The sequence below is a fragment of the Diadema setosum genome, chromosome 20, assembly GCF_964275005.1.
Source record: "Diadema setosum chromosome 20, eeDiaSeto1, whole genome shotgun sequence".
In the NCBI taxonomy this organism is placed as follows: Eukaryota; Metazoa; Echinodermata; class Echinoidea; order Diadematoida; family Diadematidae; genus Diadema; species Diadema setosum.
In genome coordinates, this window is record NC_092704.1 from 3,959,480 (window position 1) to 3,986,898 (window position 27,419).

Consider the following 27,419-nt stretch of genomic DNA (forward strand, 5'->3'; position numbering starts at 1 on the left):
TGAATTTTCATCTGATTTTTGTACATGATAAACGGAAAATTGTAATATGATGACATCATCAGCTTACTCATTTGCATGTATTTATATCCTGTGCCACAACCATGTTGCAAAACTTTACTACATTGACAATTCATAACTTCCTTATTTTTTATCAAACTGGAATGAAATATTCATTGTGCTTGCAAATTGTTTTTTTTTTTTAATCTTACCAAGTTATTTAGTTCTTTAGAGAGGCTATGAAGTGGCAGTAGGTCAATGGAACTTTCAGTGGAATGGGATATTGGTAAAGAAGAAACTTGGTATAGCAAACACTCATTGCAAACCCATTGGAGTTCTCCACACAAACTTTTATAGACAATGTAACAGAAAAGAGCATTTACAATTTATATGCACAGCTAAAGTGCAGCCATGTTATTTTTTTTTTCGCTCTTGTTAGTGTTTTATATGAAATCCAGTGAATATGATATGAAGTAACTTTGAGCACAAGGACAGTTCATTTTATCAAAGGGTGTCACATGTAATGACCACCTAAGAATCTAGTAAAATGCATATTTTCTTGATTATCTACTGCAAATGCATCTGTTCAGAGACTGTCGGCACATCGTAGATTGCTGAACTGTGCTTCTGAACTACTCCCCATGACAAACAGAAATTTAATGTTGTATTACATGAACATTTTATAGGATATGAAGCATAGATGTGGATTACTCATTGGCACTTAAAATACAGCTATTGAATAATACACAATGTATACCAAATTCTGGTACTCTATGATTGGTTAAAAATTCGGAAGATTACCACAGACTTTGGGTCACAGTCTTTTTTTTTTTAAATTTGCAAGAAGACACTTTATAGTTTTCATATATTGGATATGTAATAAAAGACTTCTGACACAATTTACCATTGCCTACTTTGGAAGTATTGCTTGTTTGTGTGGGTGTGTGGGTGTGTGTGTGTGTTTATGGTGCGTGTGTGGGCACGTGTGTTCTGTGTGTATGTGATTTTCAGTTTCTCCATCTGCTGCGCCATGCTGGCAGTACATGTATACCCATCTGGCATGACAGAACAGTTTCTGCAATGCACAGATACTCTCCCGTTATACTGAACCCTGGGTAACAAACACAGTTATGACTAAATTCTCATCACAACGAAGTAAAAATTCAGGACCTAGAATTTTCATCTGTTCTTATACCATTATTATGTTTTACTATTTCGGAGGGTGCTTTTCTGTGGCGACCATCACTGGTATAACATAATGTAATGAAATTTTGATGTACGGAAAGGAAACTGCCGATCCCAAGGACTTCATTGTGATGGAAGTCACCTGTATTAAAATTCATGGACAATTTAGTACTGTACCATTTCATTCATCTGCTCCTTCTGATTAAGTTCCTTTTGGTGAGAATTCACTAGTTGTTGCTAGGTAAGGCCAGCCTCCAGCAAACTTTGTGGTTGTTATCTAAAGGCAATCTTTTGTGAACAAAGCCTATATAGAATTCAAACACATTGTAGAAACCTACAATTTTGTTACAAAGAACAAGACTTCAACTGTCTGTGCATTGCACCCCCATTTAAATTTATAACGAACACGGTTATCATTATAGCGAAATTCTCGTTACAAAGATGTGAAAATTCAGATCCAAAATTATCATCTACCGGTATATCTTTATGTACTTAAGTTTACTGTTCAGCTGTAACAAACTTTTGATACTATACTGAAAGAAAACCGCTGTTCCTGAGGTCTTCATTATAATCGGAATGCACTCTTGACTACTCGATGGTGATAATGATAATGTGGTGGTACATGTATGAGGACAAATAATAATGGTGAAAATGGTTGATGGTAATGTGGCAGTGGCATTGATTATGATGTTGGTGTTAGCGCCGTTTTGTTGTTTTGGTATGATGATGGTACCGATTGTGAATGAAATTGTCCTCTCTGGCTAGTCCTGTGATATTCTGGAGCCAGAGGAAAAAATGTATGGGGCTGTAGAGATGAGAAAGAGGCCAGGTATACTTGGATAGGTCTGTAAAAATGTAACACATGCAACAATTTGGTGCCTGTCAATAAAAGGTAATTGGATGCAAGAGGGGAGAGGGCTCAAATCAAAGGAATGGTATACAGTCAACCTTGCTTAAGTCAACCTCGTATAAGTAGAATAATCGCCTAAGTCGAAGGTCCTTTCAAGTCCTCTTCTCTTTATATTCTTTTGATTTTAATCCCATGAGTCAAATTTTCTTTAAGTCGAAGCTATTTCTTCATTCCAAACAGATTCGACCTGGGCAAGGTTGATTGTAGTTTTGTTTAAGATGGGGATTAAGGTTTTAACTTTTTTTTGCATGGATGATTAGAAATCACTTATTTGAAATATCAAAGTGTATACGATTCTCAGAGGAATTGAGAGTTTGATGAAAATCAATTTTGAATGGTTGAGATATCCAAAAATAAAAGGATCCTAATAAAAGGTGGGTCAAACCTTTTATTAGGACCACTTTATTTGCTCTCGTCGTTTTTGGATATCTCAGCCATTTTTACACTGATTTTCTTCAAATAAACATTTCATTCCTCTTAAAATTGTATAAGTGATTTCTATTCATCTCACATAAAGTTGAAACCTGAATCCTTGTCTCAACCAAAACTATACCATTCCTTTAAAACCATACTAAATGTATGACATATAGTGTAGCTTCCTTCCAGATTAGCAGCAAGCAGGATGGCCTGCCAGTCAAATGGTCTACGAGAAACTTCAAGTCTGCCTCTGGTCACCTTCCATGCATCACGAGGTTCATAGTTTATCTTTCCTTATTATTTATTCCTGTTACCTGAGTTAAAAATTGGGGAAATTGGGGAGGGGGAGAGAATTCCTTTCAAAATCTTGTTCTGTTCTGCTAAAAAAAAAAAAGCAACAACAATATACAGTGTACTCCCATAATAACAAAGTCACGGTACCAGTGGTTTTCTTTCTTTATATCAAAATTTCAATAAAACCGAACAATAAAGTATAGAAAGATACAGTATATAGATGCTGATTTTGTAACCTAAATTTTTGCTACGTACGTTGTATAATGTAACAAGAATTTTGTTATAACTGTGTTCATTAGAAGGGGAGTGCACTGTACCACATAAAATGCAATCTACTGTCACATCTGAATTTTCTAAAAATTGCTTTATTACATCACTTGGGCACAAATGTACATGTGATTATTTCTATGATACTGTAGATCATTTCAATGCACTGACACAATCACTTTAGTGAAGAAGATGGCATTAACAGGCATACCAAGAATCTTTCATTTCAAATGGATGTTATGCTCATGACCAGCTTGTAGAGAAGAGGTCAAGTATTATCTGTGTTTCTAATTATAACTTACTACTCCACTCTATTGATTTAAAAACAATGATGACAATCCATTTTCAAACTTAAATTCTCATAGGCTTGAGTCCATGTATACTTATGACTGGTTCTTTGCTTCAGTGAGGGCTAACTATACACAGCCCTGTTGCTGTACACAAGTGTCGCATGGCGTCTGGTCAGGCTAAGTGAGGGCCAACTTTAGTACCGGTATAGTGCCAGCATGGTTCAGACATGTCCAGGATGCAGACACACACCTACAAACCAACTTGTAAAATATCGCAATCAAAATGTTACAGTACAATGATACATTCCAGGAGAACAATTTATTCAAAAGAAAAAAACAAGCAACTTAATAACACACACACACACACAAAACACTGCTCTTCATGATTGTGCAAATCACTCAATCACCCTATAAGGAAAATGTGATATCATACAGTCTAATCATTGTAACCAGCCCAGAATGTATGCCCAGATATACATGTAAATACTTGTCCATTGACTGTGCACATTGTTGATTCTGCCATAGGTTTTTGCAGTAAAAAGTCCTGGGCATACTTCCAATCTATCCTCCTCACACAACTTTCTGAAATACGCAGATATCTGAAATAGAGAGAGTCAGTGGTTTCATTTGTTTTTCTTTTTTTTTAAAGAGTTTCAATACCATAAGGTAGTATGTACAATTTCCTAGGGTCTGTCACTAATGTACCATTGCAGTGTATACAGCAGCTGCTTTCTTGAGTATTGAAGAAGTACACAATAATCTTTCCTAAAATAATGCTAACATATTCATTTGAAGCATCAAATATGTCATAATTTTGGAACTTCAACGAAATTATTCTGTGTAATACATTTCTTCCATCTCTCCAATTGCATTTGGAATGAGAAAAGCAATGATTACACTTATAATTGGTCTAGAGGACTTTGCCACAAGAATCCCTTTTAAGTGGGTGAATCTTAGGACCTGGTTATACATACCACATATACCATAACAGCAGCCAAAGACCAATCAGCAATGAGCATTACAGTTGTTGCTATGGTCACTACAATGTACATTCATTACGACTAACAACGCAAACAAACATCGTGAAACAATAGACGCCTTGATCTGTTCCAAAGGAGCACTATGTCTTCAGAACACAAGAAATGCAATTTCAGTGGTTCCGACTAAATCAGCTCTATGCTACATTTCAACTATACACATTCCTCTTTCTCGTCCTGTGGAATCCAGCTAAATCTCATCATAATAAGGTCAGATTTTGCAAACATCCTGTTTTTAACATGGCAATTTTGCAGGTCCCAACTTTCATTTTTGTATCCTGATATAGTAGGACAACCGATATAAAAGGTAATTGTCATGATGGTTTTTAGGTCCTCCTTGTAATGGAGGTTCCAATCTATTTCAATAATCGGCTTGCACACTAAAAAATACAGTATATGGAGGGGGTAGATGCCTGTTTGACCACAATTGTTGCCAGGGAAACTCTATAAAGCGAATTACTTGAAGTACAATAAAATGCTAACATTGGTATTTTACATCTGCAATAGTGAAATTGCATTTGACGCAAGAGCGCAAACAGCTTAGGATCTGCTGCTCACAAAGCAGGTGGCTGTCATTATGTTTTTTAGTCCTTTGCCATCATTATTTGTTCAAGCTACAGGTGTATTTTTTTCCCACCGTTTCATATCATAATTGACAAGGGACACATATCCTCACAGACTTAACGAAAGCATGGCTACCTTCATGACTGCATATCAAGGGCACTCCAACATTGTCAGACGGAAATCAAATGTTAATCACAAAATGCCAACCTTCATGTGCTGTGAAAGAGATTGGGATTGCTATTGCTGTAAATGCAGCAGAGCATGATATTTGTTGTTGTTGTTGTTGTTGTTGTTGTTGTTGTTGTCGTTGTCGTTGTCGTCGTTGTTGTTGTTGTTTTGTGCATGTATGTGTATTGCCTGACACAATCTTTGTTAATTCATGGACTGCTTCTTCATCACTTTGAAAACCGCCAAATAAAGTAAGAATGCTGAGAATGATGGTTTAGCTACACTGTATTAGGAGTCATCCAGTGCATCTAAAATTTATTGTCATGAAGCGAGAAATGAATGATAAAACCCAAATGCTCCTTGAAAACATTCCAAAGATAATCTGAAGTTTCAACAATGACTTTGATGTTTTGATAACATGCTATTATCTGTCTGGAATATTTCATTATCAGTTTGCAGATGGTTCTACAAAAATACTTTCATCCCGTGGCTGCAAACTTATAGGATTGACAAAGAAAAAGAGTATAGGACTGATAAAGAAAACAATTTCTGAAGGTCGATATAGGCCAGCAAAAGTGACAATTTCAAGAAAATATTGTGCATACATTGAATACTCACACAAAACTGTTCATTTTACCCATAAATTGACCCTTATACAAGCACATCCAACTAGTTTGTGAATATCTTCTTGTCATCTGCGTACTAAAATTCAGTCACATAAATTTCAATTACTTGAATATCAATTCCATCAAAATACAGAAAAGGTAGGGCTCGACATTAAAAATGGCTTGGAACCATTAAAAATTGATGCTGAGAAATCAAATCTCCAAAAAGTTTATTTTTTGATGGCCCAATCAGGAAACTAAGATTCAAAATAAATTGGTATTGTTGCTAATATATTTCTTTTGGGGGCCACCAAAATTTCAAATCTAATCATCTTAGTAGCCCAAATGGGCCAATGGCAAAAAATGCTGGTGTCAAGTCCTGAATGCTTATTTTGCAAAGAAGCTCCTCTGCTCGTATTACCAACTGATGAAATATCTCATGATACACACGATGGACTGTTATAGTGTAAACCAGGACATGCCTCTTTGAAGCAGGACTCAAAATAACTCAAGTAATATTCTTAATGGCTACAAATACAGAATACTACTGTATGATAGCATTGTCTGGGATTTTGCATCCTAGCTCTCATCCTAATACAAAGTGTGTCAGGTCCAATAATGTCAAATGGATACCATACTGGTATTATCTGCATACATTCTTTGTATAGTAAACATCCTTTATTACCCTGAATTGACATTATATACATGCTATAACCACTTACATTAAAAGAATGTGATGGAATATAATGATGACCAGTGTGAGTTCATACAGGGTTTAACATTAGCTCACAGCAATTTTGACGTATGTCCAATCCACATTCTTCCTGGACTGGGTGTGAGTTTTTGTCCTTATAACCACAAAACAGTGACTGCTTCATTAAAACTTAAAAATAAAAAAGTTCTCCTTGTCATGGGGTCATTCCATAATGGTTACAGAATCCTTATCTAGATTACTTAGCTTGGCTGAAAAGTAGCCGTTCTCTTGTAGTTGGCAGAAATGATATGTCGCTGCAGAGTGCGTGTTAAAAGACGTGAGGGGCTTTATCCATGATGTGGTGACGGGCTTCGCGTTGACCTACAAATTTAAATTCTTGTTTTTTGAATGTGCTGAAAAGTTCTCTTTCCCCCTAGTACATGGATTCAGTGTTGTTCCCTCTTGGTTTCTTGATCTTATCCTTGTTCTTCGTGATGACATCATACAGAGACAGCTGGGGACACAAGAAAAACATACACCAAAGTAAATTGCAGCCAAGTGCAGGGGCACTTGCCACATGGCAACACACAAAAAAGTCTAAAGTAGTATGATAAACAGACAAATAGTCCAGCTCAGAATGGGCTGGGATACAAATCTTGACATGCTTTGACATTTTTATTTTTTTCATTTTTTTACATATGTGACATTGTGGCAAGTCCTTCCCCAAAACAAAAAAAAAAAAGCAGAAAAAGAATGTAAGGGAGAAGAGAGAACAAAATGAATTTTTGATGATGGCAGAGACACTTCACTTAAAGCATTCAGACATCTTATAAAATAAATGTGGATAGATATTTTGTAGATAGGATGTAACACATCCTCCCCCTATGATGTATTCCAGTGGCCTGGTTGAGTTAAAGGGACTGTACAGTTCTGGTTGAGGTGAGGATTCAGCTTGTAACGTTTTGCAAGATATTTAGAAAACACTCTATGAAATGTTTGAGAGCATACAATTCTAAGGGGAATCAAAAGTTTATTTGATGAAAATCAGTTTGAAATGACTGAGATATCCAAAAACAAGGTAAAACAAAGAGGTCCTAATAAAAGCTGTGGCATATCCATTTTACTGGGATCACTTTTATTTTCATCAAATAAACGTTGAATTATTCTTGGAATTACATGCCCTTTCATATTTCATAAGAGGTTTCTCATTATCTGACCAAAAAAATGTTATAAACCTGAAGTTAGGTCTTAACCAAAACTATACAATCCCTTTCAGCATGAAAACATTGAAATTTACTTACTGATGAGGCAACAGTAAGCAGGGCTTGTGTCAGCAGGAAAATTTAAATCGTTTCCCATATTCACATAGTTAACATATCATTTTATTTTCATGTAATATTCTCTTCCCCTCATTATTGTGTCTGGTTGTTTACATTGTCGTATCATTTTTCATTCACAGGTCCACATTTAAATTTTTTTTAGTCTCAAGTGCTTTGACTTGCTGGCCTGTTTTACTTTCTTTCAAATTTTGTTTTCTCTGAAACATGGTAGTGGGGTTGGAGGAGTGGCAGGGATGAGATACAGCAGAATACTTTAAAGACTTCTGGATACTCACGTATGTGTTTCTTAGTTCCAGGCAAGTCAGTCGAAGGTTGATGAACTCTTTCTCATCAATTTCATCCACACTTCTCCTGTAGTCATCCTGGAATTTAAAAGCAAAGTGAAGATGTTATTACTATCATTACTCAAATATAGTTCAAACATAGGACATTTTCAAAATTATGTACTACAATCAGATTGTCTTTCACTAGGCCATCTAAACTTCACCAAACTGTGAAGAACAGAAAGGGAATTTTGCAAGAGGCAGAGTAATCCCATTTTTGCACTAAGGGATCAACGTAACATCTAAGTTTGCTACCTTCTTATCTATTATCATCGCTGGGGTGACAAGACCTTTTATCTCAAATTTTGGTGAAAATGATTTTTTATTTTAAATTAATGGTCAGAAAAATCAATTTAGTGATGTTCTCTCCAAATCCTAGTTATCTTACCCTCCCCCCTCAAACGAAAGGTTATCCCATCTGATATATTGCTTTAGCTTTAATTTTTTTTTTTTTTTGCTCTCTTGAACATTTGAAATTTTGTAGATACAAGGTCTTGTTGCCCCAGAGACGTTATATCTTTAATGTGTGAACTTCTACATTTATTTCTTAAATCAATGTGTGAACTCATAATTCACAATACAAGCCATCACATCAAGAATACTATTTGAATGTGATGACATGTGATCAGCTGTCACTATTGACCGATTCGAGTTCGTTGAGGGCAGCAGACATTTTATGGCACTGGGCCACGTATGTTACGTCAACACAGAAGCAATGGACAGCTTACGCGCGCAGCCATATTGTGCACATCCGCCGAGAGAGGGCTCACTTTATCATTCATAAAAAATACTTTGATTCGGGTTCCGTTCGAAACCGATCAAATGAGCGAGGGTGGTGACTCAAGATCTGACGTCATTAGAAAAACTCAGAGTGGTTTCCAAACATGTTTCAGAGAAAATCCAGAAGAGCAAGATATACCCTATCTCTCATAAAAATTAGAACGTTCCTAGCAAAACATTCAACTCGCAATGGGTCGACGTTTGAAGTCATGTCGCTGTCATGACGAGTTGGTCCCATGGGACACACAGAGAGGATCGTAATTACGATCAATTTTCAGCTTATTTTCTTCATTTTTTCGGTGTTTCGACGGGATTTTTCTGTGAAATGTGATGGCCTGTTTGACATTATTCAGGACATTCCTGTTAAGTTCGTGTGGTTCCTGTTCATCTTAGAATTTTTTTGCGAATCATTTATTACCCTTGAATTTGACCTTGTGCACTGCTCAGGGCAGTTCGATTTACACTTTACGGCAAATCAAATATATGGTCACCACACGGGCCGCGACACGGGCGGCGCGGGTTACTTTACAGTCGACCGCGGAGCCGAGCGCCGCGGGCCGGGGCCAGAGGGGCGGGTGGTGGCCAGGGTTACGGAAGGATTGTGCCAGTAATTCATCCCACGAACTCCTGTACCGGTACATCGTGCTACTACTGTTACAATCAAAACTTCCACAAATGAAAAACGACTTGACTGTACAGGAGAGAACACATAACTTTTACAAAGACTGCACAGTTCACTTTGCACACCAGTGACAGTGCACAAAAGCCAAGCGGACAACACTAAGCACTGCTAAGGCAGTCAGATGTCTGTCCATCAGTCACCATTGACTGCTCATCATTTCAACCATGTTCATTACCATTGCACCATCAGTTGACAGAAAAAAACAACACATTAGTTTGCCAACAATTTCATTTGAGAGAGCAGTAAAGTCCAGGCTGACTGATCAGCACTGACTTGAAATCTCTCAAAGTGTGGAGGCAAAATTAATCTTGACACATTTAGCATTCAGCAGTCTCAAGAATTTCTCTGTTGTCTTTGTCACGACATTTTGATTAGTGTTAATTGTAGCACGCCCTATTGAAACATGTTGATCACCTTGTTTTTATTTCATTTTTATTGCTATTGTTTAATTATCAGCTTTGTTGAAAAGTTTCAATTGATTCCCCCCCCCCCCCACTCATAAAGCGCTCATTCAAGTCATGTTGAAGTCTTCTAAATATGTGTGCACTGCAAGCATAGTATCCACAGTTCAAGACTTAATTGTTCAACGCCATCACACAGCAGTACTTTACTACCTCTACATATATTTACATCTGCACGTTTCGTTGCTTTGCTCACTGAAAACAACAACAAAACAAACGACCTCACCCACATCCATTGCACCAACTGCATTATTTAGTACCGGTACATGTTTTAGCATAAATCTATACATGTACTTCCTTATTCAAGTAAGAAGGAAATTACATCTGTGCAGCAGCTATTTTTTTTTTTTTTTATGAGCAGTGGATGGAAAGTCAACATACATCACTACCTGTAGCTGAATACTCTTTCAGGTCGTGTAACACTGTTGTTTGTGATGTTGAATTCATTAACATTGATAAATGATAAAAATAAAAAAGTAAACCACATGCACTCTGTCACTTTCTTGAGACCAAAATAATATTCCAACAGTCCCTATATTTAGTACTGTAAATGAATGATATTCTCCATTGCAGGCAGCAAAAAAAAAAAAAAAAAAAAAAATGAAAATGTTTGCAAGTCTCAGCATCACACCAAATTCATGTCACTCTCTACTAGCATGACTAGTACCACTACCATGGTACCTGCAATATTTTTATATCAAACGCATTCTAACTCTGGCATAGCTTAAAACAGAAAAAATACAAATAAGCAGCTAGAAGTGTGGGTGGATGATGACCATAGCCTGAGGTTGCTACAGTACTCTCGTTAGAACACAGTTGCAACATTACATGTACTGGCTCTTTGTTGTTGTTGTTTTTTTTTCTTCCAGTCTTCTTCTGTTATTTTAGTCATTTGTTGGGTTACAAGAAAACAATGTAACCCAAGAAAGACATCCCAAAGACGTCCTTGCAGAATGCAAGTCCACCACAGCGACAAATATGAGGTGACAAGTGCATGGTTGAATATTATGGACAGGGTGTTCTCTTACATGTATGTTACCAAGTATTGTAGTAGATACTTTTCACACTTTTAAGGGTCATGGGCACATTTAATTTATGTGCACCTAAAAAATATAAAGCACTATATTTTCATTCTTTGTTGTTGTTTTTTTTTCAATTAGCAATTGATTGCATCAATGTCATATTTTGTCATTATATCATCATTGGTAAACAATTTCACCTTGCCCATCATCATTGTGTTGGAATGAGTGGATATAAACATTGCAAAAGCTGAAGGCAAATGTGCAACCATACAGATAATAGGCCCTACTCACAAATATCACATACAGTATATAATATAGACGAATCTATATCAAATCTACCTATTATGTACTCCTTTTCCAATTTCTTGAAGGCATTTGTATAGGCCTAAATCCACAAAAGCATGCCTGAACCACCATTACCAGGTCCATGGTATGGAGACTTGAAGGTAATTTAGTAAGGTTATAGAACATCGACGCCTGGACAGATATTACAAATTGCCCAAACTGATAAATCTTAAAAAAAAAACAAAAAAAAAAAAACATTCATATTTAGAAGCTAGTACTGGTTATCCAGGCTACATACACTACAGTACACAGTTATCCCAAAGCAAAATTGTACATAAAGTGAGACTTTAGCAGCTTAGATTCAGACCCTCTCGTAAGCAAGCCAAAGCAGTATCCGACTTCACACAGAACTTTCACGTTTTAACAAAACCTTATTAACCAAGGAACCATGCAGCAAAGGATGCATTCTGCACAAAAACCAGCCTAACCTACAAAATAGCACGACATAACGCAGTTGCCATAGGCATGCGCCAAAATGCACGTTCAAGCGTCGAACAACGAACGATGTGGGACTGAATCTCTGCGCCTACGCACAAGGTGGAAGCGCGAGCGCCACTCCGATAAAAATAAAATTCTGCAGCTCTTACATCGGGAAAGTATCTTGTATTTTTCCCCTAAAGGGAAAAAAATGTAATACCAAGTGCAATCTATCTAATCGTTATTACACAAAAAACTAACTTCACCGGAGATCATAATCATGTCACCGCGATATCCCCCAAAATTAACGCTAGCAACACAATAGCTCTGATTTTAGTAGCCCATCGGGCTCACGAGACGCTATTGTACCCCTTCTTTAGGAGAATGGGTAGATAAGCAAAAAATTCTAAGATGGAAACCGATTGCACGAAACAGGCAGGCATGACCTCTTTCATTCAAATCCAAGAGGAATAAATATAAAACTAGAAATGTCGCTACGGCGACTGGTGTATGCCTCCGCCATAATACATGGTTCTCCTAATAGGTCTATAGTACAATGTCTTGACAATGTGTGATGACGGTTTCACACAATTGGCAAAATATTAAAATGACAGGTTTGCCACAAATGTGCTGAATGTTCACTTTCCTAGAACTAGGTTCAATTGGATGAATGATTAAAACGTCAGAGTGCAGGTATTTGGGGGAACTGATGATTTTCACTTGACTTTTGACCCTTTTACAAGTTTATGCATTGAGTAATTTTCAAGGTATTGAGAAAAAGTATAATTTCAGTATCAAACGGTAAAATAGTATTATCGAAACCTGGCCTTTGACCTTTGACCCCACAGTTCCAAAGAGAATCACTGTTAGGTAGAACATGCATAAATATGTAAGTTTCATGACAATACCTTGAGTTATTTTTGAGATATGGAGGAAAAAGTGCAATTTAGCACTTTCACTTGACCTTTGACCTTTTGACCTTTGACCTTTTGGCAAGAAACTTCCCACAGAATATATATTGGGTTATACATGCATACATCAAGTTTTAAAAAAATCCTTCAGGCACTGCATAAATATAAGGAAAGTAGTTATATTTTGAGGAGTTGACCTTGACCTTTGACCCATGACCTTTGACCCATGACCCTCAACTTCCCTAGATAATCACTGCCCATCGGTACAAGCATATATACTAAGTTCCATGAAGATACCTTGAACCATTTGCGAGATATGGAGAAAAACATGAAATTTCAATTTTTTTTTCACAAAATAACCTGTGACCTTTGACCTTTGACCCTGTGACCCTAAAATCCACACAAAGTATCATCCCCCAAGGATATACCCTCATACCAAGTTTGATGCAAAACCACCACACGGTTCTTGAGATATCGACAAAAACAAAACGGGACGGACGGACGTACGGACGTACAGACGTACGGACGTACGGACGTACGGACGTACGGACGGACGACCCGAAAACATAATGCCTCCGGCCACTTCGTTGGCGGAGGCATAAAAATCCCCAAAAAATGTTATTTATACTATTACGATGACGTAAAAATAATTGACATAATTTGATATTTAATGCATGAAATTAAGGGTGCAAAAATAACTACTTATATGGAATTTTTAGTGAGATTTTGCAACTATGACTGGAGTGTTTTAAAGACATGAATATGTATGAAATGAAGATACCTATACTTTCCACCCTTTTTTGTTTTTCTTTTATTTAGTGCTTATTCAATATAGGGGTAATTAAAAATGCAGGGATCACAAACGATAAATTGTTTATGCTATCAAGGTCGATTACGTCACAATCAATAATGCCGCGGCCCGTAATTTGTCCCTGCCGCGCATACGTGGGGCGCAGCCATGAGCTCAAATTGCGGTGTTTCAGCCGACCCCCCCCCCCCCCCCCTGCTCTCCCCCACCCCACGGGCAACATGTTTATCGCGCACTTGTAACAAAGGTTCGCGCACTAAGCAAGCATTCACGCACTCAGTACGAGACGCCCATTGGCTAAAGCAAGGTTTTTCATTCTGTGCGCGTGCTAATGTAGGGAGAGGGGTGGGAAGTGGGAAGGGGGGGTCGGCTGAGACACCGCGTAATGGCGCTGCCCATGCCAAAAATACACATAGCGCGTCACAGAATCGGTCAATAGGTTAGAATAACACTTTTGTCCGCGACCCAAGAGCTGAGGAAGTGATTTAAACCAAGGTATGAGTCAAGTCACTGCCCTCCATCCTCAGTCTACCCCTAAATCTTTGCCTGTAACTCACCACATGGGGATACTTGGCCACCTTGCTGACCAGCTTGCCTCTGGTGATGTAGTAGCGTGAGATTTGGTCCAGGTAAGCTGCCGCCTCACTCTCAACTTGCCTCAACTCGCCAAGAGTATCCTCCTGTTCGTCATTGAAAAAAAAACAAAGAAGAAGTGACAAAAAAAAATTTTCATCTCACATCTCAGATATATTAAAGGTGATGTTTAGCAGAGGGCAGCAGAGGGCATTTCAACATATCCTTATCCAGGAGAAACTGAGAAAAATTGTGGGGTTCTTCTGGCCATTTTGTGTGATTTGGGGATGCATATGACATAGTAACATGGAATTTCAGATTTCAGGCTGATGACAAAAGGCAGGTTTTGATTCCGTTGCTTTTCTTAATGCACAGAATCTAACCTTGCAAACTACATTGTACACTGCAGTATTCTGAGGACTGAAAAGGAGAATTTTTAGTGGAAAATCATTGTTTTCATCTTTTGTGCTAATAGACACATGTAAAAATAAAGGCACGCAAATAAAGTGTATTTTTGCTTGCCATATGTTCCAGTACTTGTCGTAATTCCACGGAATTAAAAACATGCAAAACTCATCTTACCAAGCAGAGTGCGAAAAAATTACTTGAAATATATGCGTAAATATCCACGTTTACAGTACATATCTCTTTACTTTCTACTCCACTTGTGTTTGCTGTTGTTACTGTGGTAGTGGTAGTAATAGTTTCAATGACAGTGGTGGTGATAGCGGTAATGGTAGTGATAGTGGTAGTTTCAGCGGTAGTGGTAGTGGTAGTGGTAGTGGTAGTGGTAGTGGTAGTTTCAGTGGCAATGGTTATTTCAGTGGTTGTGGTAGCGGTTGTAGTAGTGGAAGTGGTAGTTTCAGTGGTAGTGATAGTGGTAGTGGTTGTAATAGCAGTAGTGGCAGTTTTAGTGGTAGTGGTAGTGGTTGTGATAGCAGTAGTGGTAGTTTCAGTGGTAGTAGTAGTGGGAGTGATAGTGGTGGTGGTAATTTCAGTGGCAGTGGTAGTGGTAGTGGTAGTGGTAGTGGTGGTGGGTCAGGGGATGGGGATAAGACATGGGAGGTAAAGAGGGGACAAGGAGTCTGCCTAGGTGTGGGAAACATTTCATTCAAAGGCAGCAAAGGGATTTAAAGGTCACCTGAACTGAGACGCCAAAGTTGTTGCCATCCTCGATGCGGGGGATGAGCAGCTGGATCCACATCTTGAGGCAGTTGCAGTGCTCGATGAGCTCGCATATCTTGGGTTTGAGGATCTCCACCAGATCTGATATGTGCTTGTTGCACGGGACCGACCCCGAGGGGATGGCGAACACCTTGCAACCTGCCAGGGAGATATTGCATTCCACACAGAATGTGATTGCAAAACCGCATTAGAATTGGTGTAGAGACACACCACAACTACGCTTGGCCTAACCTGTTGAGGATGGGCTGATTTTTCTACAACATGCATTTCCCATAGACACCTGCCCGAGTATTCTGGGGATTAGTCTTCAACAGGTTAAGATATTTCAACAATGGCATATTTTGCATTGAAAAATGCGGAATAATTTGGTCTTACTATGGATATCATGTACATACAGCTGCTTTATCGACATGCTTGAAAGTTGAAATACCATAATCTCACTCATAAACTTCATCTCTGCAATAATCAGAACAAAGATTTAAAAAAAAAAAAAAAAAACATATAATTTGTACTCTGTCCCATATCAGTTTTTTAAAATTATTATGAATCTTACATCCAAACTGCCTTTGAATGTAAAACAGAGAAAACTGTTTGAGACGAGTACAATTTGTAAGTTCAAAACAAATACCTCTATGGGAGTCTGTAAAAAAAATACTGGTTACAATATTTTCCATACGATACTGCAGGAATGGATCCAAAAACAGCTTTGGCCGTTTACTGAATGTGATGTCTCAAAATGTCACTACACATCACTTTTTCACTTAAAACTGCAAGTATTTAAGTCATGGCATCATGGAAAAAAAAAAAACACACACACACACACACACATGATACATAATTCAAACATTCAAACACCGTTTACCTTGTACTGCATTTTCCTCTTCCAACTTCCTCTTCTTTGTCTGAAAAATATCAAAGGAAGCAAAAACAAATTAAAAATATTATGCACTTTGACAGGTAATTCGTAACACATAATACAATACTGAATAATTTCATTTGTTTCCATGGTTCAATCCTGTTCAATAGAGTTAGGAAAAAACACAATGACACACACAATGTAGAATGAAATAAGATAATGATGATTTGCAGACATGAAGCAGACAAAGGAAAACTTTCAGATCAACAAAAATTCTTTGGTATCCTATCAATTTACCTTATCAAATAAAAATATGCAGTCAACCTTGCCTAAGCTGAATCTATTTGAACTTAAGAAATAGCTTCGACTTAGAGAAAATTTGACTTATGAGGGGTTAAAATCAATAGAATATAAAGAGAAGAGGACTTGAAAAGACCTTCGACTTAAGCAAGAATGACTGTACACTGTACATCAAAGAACAAGAAGGAAACTACAACATTTACAGACTGGCAAAACCCGAAGGTAGATATCCCTTCAGTGAACAACAGAATATGATCATACTACCAGTTCAACTTCGACTTAAGCAAGGTTGATTGTACATCAAAGAAGATATGAACAAGAATTATTTGGTTGTTCTGTCCATGCCTCAACGTATTATTAAACCAAAGAACATTTTCCCCCTTAACATTTTGTATACAAACATTTTCCCCCTTAATTTAACAGTGCAGTAAGAAAGTCGAAACAATAGTCTCACTCTGGATGATTGGTGATAGTTACAGCAACTAATGAAGAGCAGAGACTCCAACCCCAAGCACCTTCTGATCTGGAGATTCTCCCGCCCGAAACCCCTAGCAAACGGGAGACTCTAAGACTCTTGATGCGTGCGAAGTTCCTAGGGTTCTAGATGCCCTCTGGTGCTATCTTAGGCTTATTTTTTCAACATACGATTGCAATAAGTAAGAAATTCTTTCCAACGGGAGACACAGAGCCAGGGCGGGAGAAATTAAATCTCAAGCGGAAGAACGGGAGATTTTGCAAAAATTGGTTTTTGGCGGGAGATTTCCTGTCGAAAACGGGAGAGTTGGAGTCTCTGGAAGAGTAATTTCTACTGTGCTCATTACAATGTGTCTGATAAGCACAACATCAATAACTGTCTCAACACAAAGCTGCAGGACAATTTTATTTTTGCAGATACATGAGATTTTTTTTTTTTTAACTTAAGTGCTGAAAATTCAAATGAGGCACCTGTTTTCAGCTCAGTGGATTATGTGTTTTATTTTTTCTGGGGTGGAAGTGAAAATGTGAAAAGAAAAGGATGTTTCACTGTTAACAGTGGCTGAACATGTTCTTTGGTTAATGTGGTGAGGCATGGACAGAACAACCAAATCCTTCTTGTTCATTTCTGATGCTTTCCTTCTATGTACTTATCTTTAAATATAGTGTACCAGCAAAGAAAATGGAAATCATAATAAAATGGAAAAAAAATAGGAATGTTTATTACCTGTGCATTGAGCGCATCATTTACACTGTCAGCTTTATTGACAATGACTGGTGAAGGTACTGGAATGTTGATGCTACTGTGAACTGCTGCCATGCGTTGTAACTGAAACATATCATCCTGAATACACAAAACCACACAATCATGTATTATTGATTTTAGTGCTGTCAGTAGTTCATTAATTCCACAGTATAAAAAAATAAAATGCATGAAACTGACAAATTCCAACTGAAATAATAATTTTTGGTCATGACACAAACTTTACAGCCTGATCATGGTGCATACATTTTTGGGGAAAATAAAGTAAATACAATGAATTTTTAATCAATAACAATGATAAAAATGTTTCAGCATCAACACAATCTGTCAATGGATGTACATTGTATATAAAAAGAACAAAATTCTTACCTACATGTATGTAGAACTAGTTAATCTAATTACAGTGTCGAAAGAAACAAACATTTCCCCCCTTAATTTAACAGTGCAGTAAGAAAGACAAACAATAGTCTCCCACTGGATGATTGGTGATACAAATGTAGTTACAGCAAATTGAGCTACACATACAGTGAGATTACAGGTTTAATGGCAAACTGTCAATCAAACTACCTTTAAACTTTCTACATGTTTTACTGATTCATTTAAAGAGATTTGCTGATATGCTACTTTAGTTCCTCAAAGCTTTAACCAAATTGAGTTATTTGGTCATAATTCTGCTCAAAAGTCATCAAAAAGTAGAAGGAAAGTTTCTCAGGCACTAACAACATTTTAAATTCACCTCTAATAGAGAGAAAAAAAGAAACCCCAATATATCTTACCGCTAGCAGTTTGTTGAACTCAGCAATCTTCTTTGGAAATGTGTCTTTAACCAGTGTCTCAGACTTTAACATGGAGGGAAAAGAGTGAAAATCAAAAAAAAAATTAAAAAAATAAAAATAAGAGAACAAAAAGCAAACAAGAAAAGAAAAGGAAATATCATTACAGCTAAAATAAAGATACCTAAAAGATACATGTTATTTCAAATTTATGAGATTCAAAGAAATAATAATTTTGTTTTTGTTGGGGTTTCTCAGAGGGCTGATCAAAAAGAAAAAAAAACCAACACTGCTCATCATTCAAAGAGAGATCAAGACAGACTCATATGTAACAAACTAAGTATCCTTTATGACTACTATCGGACAAAGCTGTGCATATATATATATATATATATACATATACAGGGCTGCACACTAACCCATTTTTTCTGCCGGTCCAACCTGTCTCTGTCGGACCGGTAAATGCCCCGTTTTAACATTTTTTACCGGTCTGAACAGAAAATTTACCGGTCAACAACGACAACCAAAAAAATAAACTTATTTTCTTGTTTTTTATGGACGTACCCCCCCCCCCCCCCACCCATGTACATTTTACAGATTAATATATTTTTTTTTTTTAACTTGCATTATTTATTGCACAAGAAATAAAAAAAAAAAGATAGGAAAAGCTAGAATGTTTGTTTGTGAATTACAGTGTAAAATGATAATGAACAAAATTAGATTGTATCAAATGCGTTTGTGACTTTTTCTAAACATCGGCGCACGAACTTGCTGCGTACCCTGCTCTTGGTGGTCAGTTGGATTGCGACGATTTTATGAATTATTTTAGCTGTGAAATTTTCTGATGTACGCGCTCCAAGGAGTTCTTTATTTTTCGCCTGATAATCTATTCGCATTTGTGCATGCGTTCTTGAAAGGCACACGACATGCAGGGCCGAATTTGCAATCCTTTTTGCGCCCATTTCCACCTCAAATATTAGCGGGATTGTGACGATTTCATAAATTACTTCGGCTGTAATCTTTTATGATAACGCGCCAAAATGGGTTGAAAATGTGTCCTTCATTTTTTCCCAATAAACTCTTCGAATTTCGTACAGTAAGTGCGTTCTTAAAAAGATGCACCACATGGCCGAATTCATGATACTTTTTGCGCCTATTTCCACCTCAAATATTAGCGGGATTGTGACGATTTCATAAATTACTTCGGCTGTAATATTTTCTGATGCAAGCGCCAAGAGAGGTTGAAAATGTGTCCTTTATTTTTTCCCGATAAACTCTTCGAATTTCGTAAGTGCGTTCTTAAAAAGATGCACCACATGGCCGAATTCATGATACTTTTTGCGCCTATTTCTACCTCATATAATCAGCGGGATTGTGACGATTTCATAAATAACTTCGGCAGTAATCTTTTATGATAACGGGCCAAAATGGGTTGAAGATGTGTCCGTTATTTTTTCCCGATAAACTCTTCGAATTTCGTTAGTGTGTTCTTAAAAAGATGCACCACATGGCCGAATTCATGATATTAACTTTTTGCGCCTATTTCCACCTCAAATATTAGCGGAATTGTGACGATTTCATAAATTACTTCGGCTGTAATATTTTCTGATGCAAGCACCAAAGGAGGTTGAAAATGTGTCCTTTATTTTTTCCCGATAAACTCGTCGAATTTCGTAAGTGCGTTCTTTGATGCACCACATGGCCGAATTCATGATACTTTTTGCGCCTATTTCTACCTCAAATAATCAGCGAGATTGTGACGATTTCATAAATTACTTCGGCTGTAATCTTTTATGATGCACGCGCCAAAATGGGTTGAAAATGTGTCCTTTACTTTTTCCCGATAAACTCTTCGAATTTCGTAAGTGCGTTCTTAAAGATGTTCCACACAGCCGAATTCATGATACTTTTTGCGCCTATTTCTACCTCAAATATCAGCGGGATTGTGGCGATTTCATGAATTACTTCGGATGTAACTTTTTGTGATCCACGCACCGGCTAGAATGGTTGAAAATGCGATCTTTATTTTTCTCCCCATAATCTCTTCGCATTCCGTACATGCGTTCTTGAAAGGTATACGACACGGCGGAATTCACGATCCTTTTTGCGCCTATTTCTACCTCAAATATCAGCGGGATTGCGATGATTTTATGAATAACTGCGGCTGTAATCTTTTATGATAACGCGCCAAAATGGGTTGAAAATGTGTCCTTTATTTTTCCCGGATAACTCTTCGCATTTCGTAAATGCGTTCTTAAAAGATATACGACACGGCCAAAAATCATGATTCTTTTTGCGCCTATTGTTTCCTCAAACTTCAACGGGATTGCGATGATTTCATGAATTATTATTCGGCTGTAATCTTTATGATGCACGGGCCAAAAGGGGTTGAAAATGTGTCCTTTTTTTTCTCCCAATAATCTCTTCGCATTTCGTACTTGCGTATACGACACGGCCGAATTCACGATCCTTTTATCGCCTATTTCTACATTGAATATCAACCGAATTGTGGCAATTTCATGAATTACTTCAGATGTAATCTTTTGTGATGCGCGCACCAACTAATAGAATGGTTGAAAATGCGTTCTTTATTTTTCTCCCCATAATCTCTTCGCATTCCGTACATGCGTTCTTGAAAGGTATACGACACGGCCGAATTCACGATCCTTTTAGCGCCTATTTCTACCTCAAATATCAGCGGGATTGCGATGATTTTATGAATAACTTCGGCTGTAATCTTTTATGATAACGCGCCAAAATGGGTTGAAAAATAATGTGTCCTTTATTTTTCCCGGATAAACTCTTCGCATTTCGTAAATGCGTTCTTAAAAGATATACGACACGGCCAAAAATCATGATTCTTTTTGCGCCTATTGTTTCCTCAAACTTTAACGGGATTGCGATGATTTCATGAATTATTATTCGGCTGTAATCTTTATGATGCACGGGCCAAAAGGGGTTGAAAATGTGTCCTTTTTTTTTCTCCCAATAATCTCTTCGCATTTCGTACTTGCGTATACGACACGGCCGAATTCACGATCCTTTTATCGCCTATTTCTACATTGAATATCAACCGAATTGTGGCAATTTCATGAATTACTTCAGATGTAATCTTTTGTGATGCGCGCACCAACTAATAGAATGGTTGAAAATGCGTTCTTTATTTTTCTCCCCATAATCTCTTCGCATTCCGTACATGCGTTCTTGAAAGGTATACGACACGGCCGAATTCACGATCCTTTTAGCGCCTATTTCTACCTCAAAATTAATATCAGCGGGATTGCGATGATTTTATGAATAACTTCGGCTGTAATCTTTTATGATAACGCGCCAAAATGGGTTGAAAAATAATGTGTCCTTTATTTTTCCCGGATAAACTATTCGCATTTCGTAAATGCGTTCTTAAAAGATATACGACACGGCCAAAAATCATGATTCTTTTTGCGCCTATTGTTTCCTCAAACTTTAACGGGATTGCGATGATTTCATGAATTATTATTCGGCTGTAATCTTTATGATGCACGGGCCAAAAGGGGTTGAAAATGTGTCCTTTTTTTTTCTCCCAATAATCTCTTCGCATTTCGTACTTGCGTATACGACACGGCCGAATTCACGATCCTTTTATCGCCTATTTCTACATTGAATATCAACCGAATTGTGGCAATTTCATGAATTACTTCAGATGTAATCTTTTGTGATGCGCGCACCAACTAATAGAATGGTTGAAAATGCGTTCTGTATTCTTCTCCCCATAATCTCTTCGCATTCCGTACATGCGTTCTTGAAAGGTATACGACACGGCCGAATTCACGATCCTTTTAGCGCCTATTTCTACATCAAATATCAGCGGGATTGCGATATGTCATTAATTATTTCGGCTGTTATCTTTTGTGATACATTCACCAGAAGGGTTGAAAATACGTTCTTTATTTTTCTCCCGATAATTTCTTCGCATTTGTGCATGCGTTTTCAAAATTATACATTGCATGCAGGGCCGAATTCGATATTCTTTTTGCGCCTATTATTGTTTACTCAAATTCCAACGGGATTGCCAAATTTTCATGAATTACTATTCGGCTGTAATCTATATGATGCAATCGCCAAAAGGGGTGAAAATGTGTCCTTTATTTTTCTCCCGCTAATCTTTTCCCATTTCGTAACATGCGTTCACATTCACGATCCTTTTTGCGCCTATTTCTACCTGCAAATATCAGCGGGATTGTGGCGATTTCATGAATTACTTCGGATGTAATCTTTTGTAATGCACGCACCAGAAGGGTAAAAATGTGTTTTTTATTTTTCTCCCGACAATCTCGTCGGATTTTATGCATGCGTTTTTGATGAACAACACGGCATGCAGGACTGAATTCAAGATCCTTTTTGCGCCTATTATTTCCTCAAATTTCAACGGGATTGCGTTGATTTCATGAATTGTTATTCGGCTGTAATCTTTTATGATGCACTCACCAAACTGTTTCCTTTATTTTTTTTTTCTCCTCTATAATCTCTTCGCATTTCGTACATCATAAGCTTTTGAAAGATACGACGCGGCCGGTCGAATTCATGATCCTTTTTGGGAGGATTTCTACCTCAAATATGTAAGCGGGACTGCCATGATTTCATGATTTTTTTTTTCCTCCCTAGTATTATCTCTTCACATTTTGTGCATGCGTTCTTAAAAAGTTCACGGAAGGGCCGATTTCGTGATCCTTTTTTGCGCCTATCTTCATTATGAGACCATTCTGAGCGAATGAAAATATTCATTTGTGAAATGACTGTGTAAAATGAAAATAAACGCAATCAGATCCATTTACAGTATCGCTGAATATCGAATGTGTTTTTACTTTTTCTAAAAATCGACACTAGTGTATTAGTTCTAACATAACTGCCACGCTGCAGCGAAGCCGGGATCGGATCGATCTTGCGTTAAAAATCATGAGTAAAATGACCCAGAAATGCATGCGCTTCTATCAATGCTTCTTGTCTGGCATGACCGCCGATCGCAAGCAATCGAAAATCAGTTACACTGTAATACATGCTTTGCACGTATTGCATTGCATGCAGTGCGTGAGCAGCGCCAAATGCGCAAGCTAGCGCGACTCCGATAACTGGTCGACTGCTAGTGCTCAAAACTAATCCCGTTTACTGTACAAATTGCACCGGTAGACATAAACGAAAACTTGCGTAAAACTTGTTGAACAGTGCGATATCTTGCATTCTGTTTCTTCCTCATCGGGGCTGCTCTTTTTCTTTCTACTGACCCCACCAATGTTTGTTTGTTTGTTTGTTTTTTTTTTTACTGGTCATGTCGGACCGGTAACTTGTGGATTTCCTGAAAAGTTACCGGTCCGACAGTGACTTATACCGGTCTTTGACCGTCGGACCGGCGCCAGTGTGCAGCCCTGACATATATATATATATATATATATATATATATATATATATATATGTATATATATTTCTCTTTTTTTTATTGAGGTGTAGACTTGTTGATATATCTTGAAAAATTTGCTCATCTACAGCATAAGATACAGTACACATTCTTGATTGGTCAGCATTAGGTTGCCTATCCTCCTGTAAAACCAGAAATATTTGCAGCATATATAGCCTTTCTTGCTGCATGATCTTTATTTTTATTTATTTATTTATTTTTTTGGGGGGAGGTGCGCAAATTACCAAAGGCATTCAATGTCAGTAGTGTAGACAAGAACTTCTATGCGCATTTTAATTTCACGAATCTTGGCTCCTGGTAAAATTTGCAACAAAGATATCAACAAAGATCATAAAGATCAAACTGGAGAAAAATCAAAACGTTTATCAAACTTATCATACAATTTATGTTTGCTATTCCAAGTTGCCATTTGATTAACTCATCTGATAGCATGCAGGACCAGAGAGCATGATAACCAAGCAAGGTCACTGACAGACGATAGTAAACTCAGTCTTACCAAGTCATGTATGTTGTCCTTGCATTCTTGAATCTGCAAATCAAGTACAGAATGATAGAAATTTATCAGTCCTTTACTGCACTCCTAAACATTGCTGACTTCCTTTAATAACAAAATATCAGATACAGTCTACATCAATTCAAAGGAATTGCATTTTAGTCAATACCTGTTGAAGGCACAGCTCCTGTGACTTTAGTCAAAATCTAGATGACTTCTGCTTTCCCTTGTTACATGTATACATGCTTTCAACAAAACAAATGTACTTTGGACTGTTTTGGAGAACTTACATTTTTAGACTTACATGAGAGCTTTATAAGCTTCTCCAAGTGGAAATCACAAAACCATTTTTTTTTCTCCAAAAGGAAGTTTTATCTCTTTATTCCACACATGATTTTCAAAGGCTTAAAAAACAACTTTTCATCTAGAAAGTACATTGTATGTCAAGAAATTCATAATGAAAAGCAAGCAGAATTCACCTGCTTAATCACTACTTAGTTTCAAGGAAGTCACCATCCAGAATAATGGCCTGAAAGTAATCACAGACAAATGTATCTCTCTTTTTTATCTAGATTTCTTTTTATGTTGATATTTGGTGGGGGGAATCTACAATGGATGTTTATCTTGTATGTCACTGGGACCATCAATACACTCATCTCTGTAATGGATGGAGGATTGGTGCTAATTGTTTGATTAATACATTTTTTTTTAATCCAAGTGGATATCTCAAGCTCCACTGGAGGAAACTAACATGAATTAGAACCATATCAGACTAAAAACTAGAAGTGTTGACTTGGCTGTGATATTCAATGTTGTCTCTCAGTACAAATATAACTCTGACATGGTCGCTCAAGAGTGTTTGTCAAAGTGAACAGTGCATCCATCGTGACCAACTACGAATTGTACTTGCTTGGAAACAAAGTGGCAACCTCTTACTTATGCTAGAAAAGCAAATTTTTGGTTACCTCCTTACAGGCTCTAGACCCCGTCATTCTAAATTTATTTATTTATTTATTTATTTATTTATTTATTTATTTATTCATTTATTCAGTCTTTTTTTCAACAGGGTAGCCCCATCAGTAGGCAGGTAGGCCTACTGTTCTTACTGGGGGCCCTGCATGAGGGCGACATTTTCAATGTGGACAATGGGGTTGATATTATTGAAGGTTAAACCCCAACCCTTACCCTACAATGTACAAGATATCTAATGGCTAAACTCTCACTATAAAAACCCTAAAACTCGGGAAACCACTTAAGATGCACAATAATATTCAAGTCATGGATGAATTAGAATGTTAGAACAGGTCTGTATGCATGGCATGATACACGACAGTCAAGCCTTGATAGTTTGCTTTGTGGCGTAAACTTAAAGTATGAGAATACATGTACATGTAGGCCTACAAACCTACAAAGCTGCATTAAAAAACCTGCACCAACATGACCAAGCCACGATCTCCCCTGCCAAATTTGCATTCGTGCGCATGTGTAGCATTACTAGCAGGCGGTCAAATTTTGGACAGCATTTGAATTGATGGGTCAATGGGCGGCTTGCTTTTAGAAAGTTTGTTTTTTATATGCAAGACCCCTGTTTGGTCAATATCATTTCAAGGTTATGCTTTGCGTCCACCACTGCAAGCTACAAAGTACAATATGTACTACTATAAACTGTCAGATTGTTGTGTACTTTTTAAATTAGCTTAGGCCCTACTGTAATTACATTTGTAAGAGACTCGCATAGACCTAGTAAAAAACAAAATTTACAGAATACAGGTAGGAGAGAGTCAGTTTTTAGGGAAAAAAATAAAAGAGACCCGAGAGCACTATTGCTGAAAATAAAAGACACACGCATAAAACAAAATTTACATATTGCAGTCCAAGTCTAACGTTTAGATTCAGTAATATTATTAACGTTAGCACCGACCCGACCGCGGGGCGCGCCGCCGCAAGAAACACCAGTAGGTATTGTTTACGATAACAAATATTTCAGTATGTGGGACTGTTATAAATATCCTATCTCGTCGTGTCCTACAATAGCTCATATTTACTCAAGCCATTACCTCTGATGCCATAGTTGACCCTTTGATGACAACCTCGAAATAAAAACTGCATATAAGCCAAGTCAAATTTTACAGCAGATCATGGGAAGTCGCCGATATGAATTCGGAGATACGGTAAATCGTTTGTTACAGAGTGCAACACTCGCGCCGACGGACTCATTCATTGAACGCGCTCATAAAGCTCAGCAGCGCGAGCGCTCACTGTACGATGCAGCAGGCATGCACTTGCACTGATCATGCATTCTAAATAACTGAATACAGCGCAGCGTGCGTGATGCCTTGGCCATCGCGCTCGCCACGTACCACGTGCATCATGTTCACGCTGTTCATCCCTCAGCCGTGCTGAAAAGCTCACACAGCAGCTTGTACGAGACATGACACTGACCGCTGATTCTGTGGTTTGATAAAACAGGGCCCGGCTGGCCCTGTTTTATCAAAATATATAATCGAATTTTAAATTTCCTTAACCCACAGGTTGCCATAGACTTTCATGATAGAAATCAACTTTATAATCAAATTTAAAGGGTGTGTACAGTTCTGGTCAATGTGAGGATTTAGCTTTTAACGTTTTGCGAGATAAAATCAGAAACCACTCTATGAGATGTCAAAGAGCATGCAATTCTAAGGGGTATCAAAAGTTTATTTGATGAAAATCGGTTTTGAAATGGCTGAGATATCCCAAAACAAGATGAAACAAAGAGATCCTAATAAAAGACGTGGCCTGTGGTCTTTTATTATTATCATTTCTTTTTTTGGATATCTCAGCCATTTGAAAACCAATTTTCATCAAATAAACGTTGAATCCTTCTTAAAATTACATGCTCTTTCATATTTCATAAGAGGTTTCTCAGTATCTCACTTATAGGAATGTTCAAAACATGAATCCCCACCTAAACCAGTACTGTACAGTCTCTTTAACTCCTCATAAAACAGGTCGAACATCTTAACTCTTCATAAAACAGGGCCTTCGGCCCTG

General features: G+C 37.5%; 1 protein-coding gene across 1 annotated transcript; it reads right to left on the reverse strand.

The window, feature by feature from the left end:
- Positions 1-5,272: 5,272 nt before the first annotated feature.
- Positions 5,273-26,599, reverse strand: LOC140243266 (proteasome activator complex subunit 3-like). The gene is made up of 9 exons (XM_072322935.1): positions 26,444-26,599; positions 24,390-24,422; positions 18,445-18,507; positions 17,633-17,749; positions 16,138-16,177; positions 15,232-15,413; positions 14,075-14,197; positions 8,044-8,130; positions 5,273-6,942 (listed from the first exon to the last, which is right to left on the reverse strand). The coding sequence occupies exons 1-9, from the start codon at positions 26,453-26,455 to the stop codon at positions 6,862-6,864; spliced, it is 738 nt and encodes a 245-aa protein (XP_072179036.1). The 5' UTR covers positions 26,456-26,599; the 3' UTR covers positions 5,273-6,861.
- Positions 26,600-27,419: the final 820 nt, after the last annotated feature.

Excerpts from the sequence above, each read along its gene's own strand:
- LOC140243266 (XM_072322935.1), bottom strand. Across the intron at positions 8,131-14,074 it reads TGGCCAAGTATCCCCATGTG|GATGACTACAGGAGAAGTGT; the intron begins GTGAGTTACAGG and ends TTTAAATTCCAG. Across the intron at positions 6,943-8,043 it reads TGGAACTAAGAAACACATAC|CTGTCTCTGTATGATGTCAT; the intron begins GTGAGTATCCAG and ends TTGTGTCCCCAG.